Source organism: Benincasa hispida, chromosome 11, assembly GCF_009727055.1.
Source record: "Benincasa hispida cultivar B227 chromosome 11, ASM972705v1, whole genome shotgun sequence".
NCBI lineage: Eukaryota > Viridiplantae > Streptophyta > Magnoliopsida > Cucurbitales > Cucurbitaceae > Benincasa > Benincasa hispida.
In genome coordinates this window covers 36470665-36472071 of record NC_052359.1, presented here as the reverse complement: position 1 = coordinate 36472071, position 1407 = coordinate 36470665, and the positions used below count along the sequence as shown (strand labels likewise).

The window sequence follows — 1407 nt, the reverse complement described above, 5'->3', positions numbered from 1 at the left end:
TCAAGAACACTCGTAAAATAATAATTTAAAGTGCTTTTGACTTTAAAAAAACAAGGAAAAAAATCTTTATATTACCGTTTGACTTGAAATTTTGTAGGGAAGTTATACTTTTGAAGTCTCAAATATAATATGAATTTTACCAAAAGTTTAGAATGCATTGTAACACCATTTTAATTTTGTAAATAGGTGTAAATTTCTCGGGATTAAAAATTTATTCAATCAAGTCACCATAATGTGAATTTGAATACTCTTTACTAATCACAAGATCATAAATTCAAAACATTTTTACAAAAAATTCTTCACTACAACCGAAACCACAAGTATTTCGACTTCCTCGAATAATTTCGGCTCCTACAACAAATTTTTGTGCAAGTAAATCCCATGGTTTCACTCATCATCATCAAAAAACTCATCCAACCGCAAATACGAGACCTGACTCTGCATTTTCATTTCTTCATAAAACATTTTTATAAACTTCTCCGCCTTCAGATCAATCCCATCTTCTTCTTCTTCTTCTTCTTCTTCTTCCTCCTCTTCGTAACCACACGTGCCGCCCAATCGCCACCGCTCCCATCCACCGTCATCGTCATCAACAACACGGCTCTCAAACTCGTAATCAAACTCAACCTTGGGGTTTATGCACGAGAACCGCGGGAAGTGGAACAGAGCCGCCGATGCAGACGGCGGACAGCGGTGAAATTTCAGGTGAAAAATGGGGGTGTCGTTGAAAGAGAATTGACGTTCTACATAATGTGGGTGGACAGGAATTGGAGTTGGGGTTGAAATTGAGTGAACGAGTCGCTTGATGAACCGTCGCAGGGGGCGGAAATCCACCGGGAAGGGGCGGCGGTGAGTGTGAAATTTGCGTTGGCGTAGGATTTTCCATACTCTGCGAGCAGCACAGCATTTAGTGTTGGACATGATGATGAAGGAATGTGATGTGAAGAAATAAAATTGAAGAAGGGGTTTATATAATAATGAATCAAAATGGGTTAAAATTGGAATGGAGGAAGAAGGTGAGTGAGAAATTGTTGAAATGATGGGGTTGTAATTTCAGAGAGAAATTGTGGGCTTCAGAAAGGAATTTCATGGCTGGAAATGGTTTAGTGGAAGGTGAGTGTGAATGAAGCTGGATTTTATTTTTGAATTCTTTTGGTTTCCATTTCTGTCCTTTGATGTTGGGTTTAATTTAGGCAGTAAGATTTAGGGCTTTTGCACCAGTAAAAAGTGTTTTTCAAACAAATTATTTTTATTTAAATATTTTTTTAAAAAGATGGTTGAAAATAAACTTCAAAATAATTTGTTCAATATTTTCTAAAATGACTTATTTTTTAAATTAAACTCTTAAAAATGCATTCCAAACTCATCCTTAGTTTTATTATAGATTAAATTACATAGAACATATTT

The 1407-nt window shown here is 35.6% G+C and overlaps 1 protein-coding gene across 1 annotated transcript; it reads right to left on the bottom strand.

The window, feature by feature from the left end:
- Positions 1–253: 253 nt before the first annotated feature.
- Positions 254–1082, bottom strand: LOC120092045. The gene has a single exon (XM_039050237.1). The coding sequence runs from the start codon at positions 919–921 to the stop codon at positions 388–390; it is 534 nt and encodes a 177-aa protein (XP_038906165.1). The 5' UTR covers positions 922–1082; the 3' UTR covers positions 254–387.
- Positions 1083–1407: the final 325 nt, after the last annotated feature.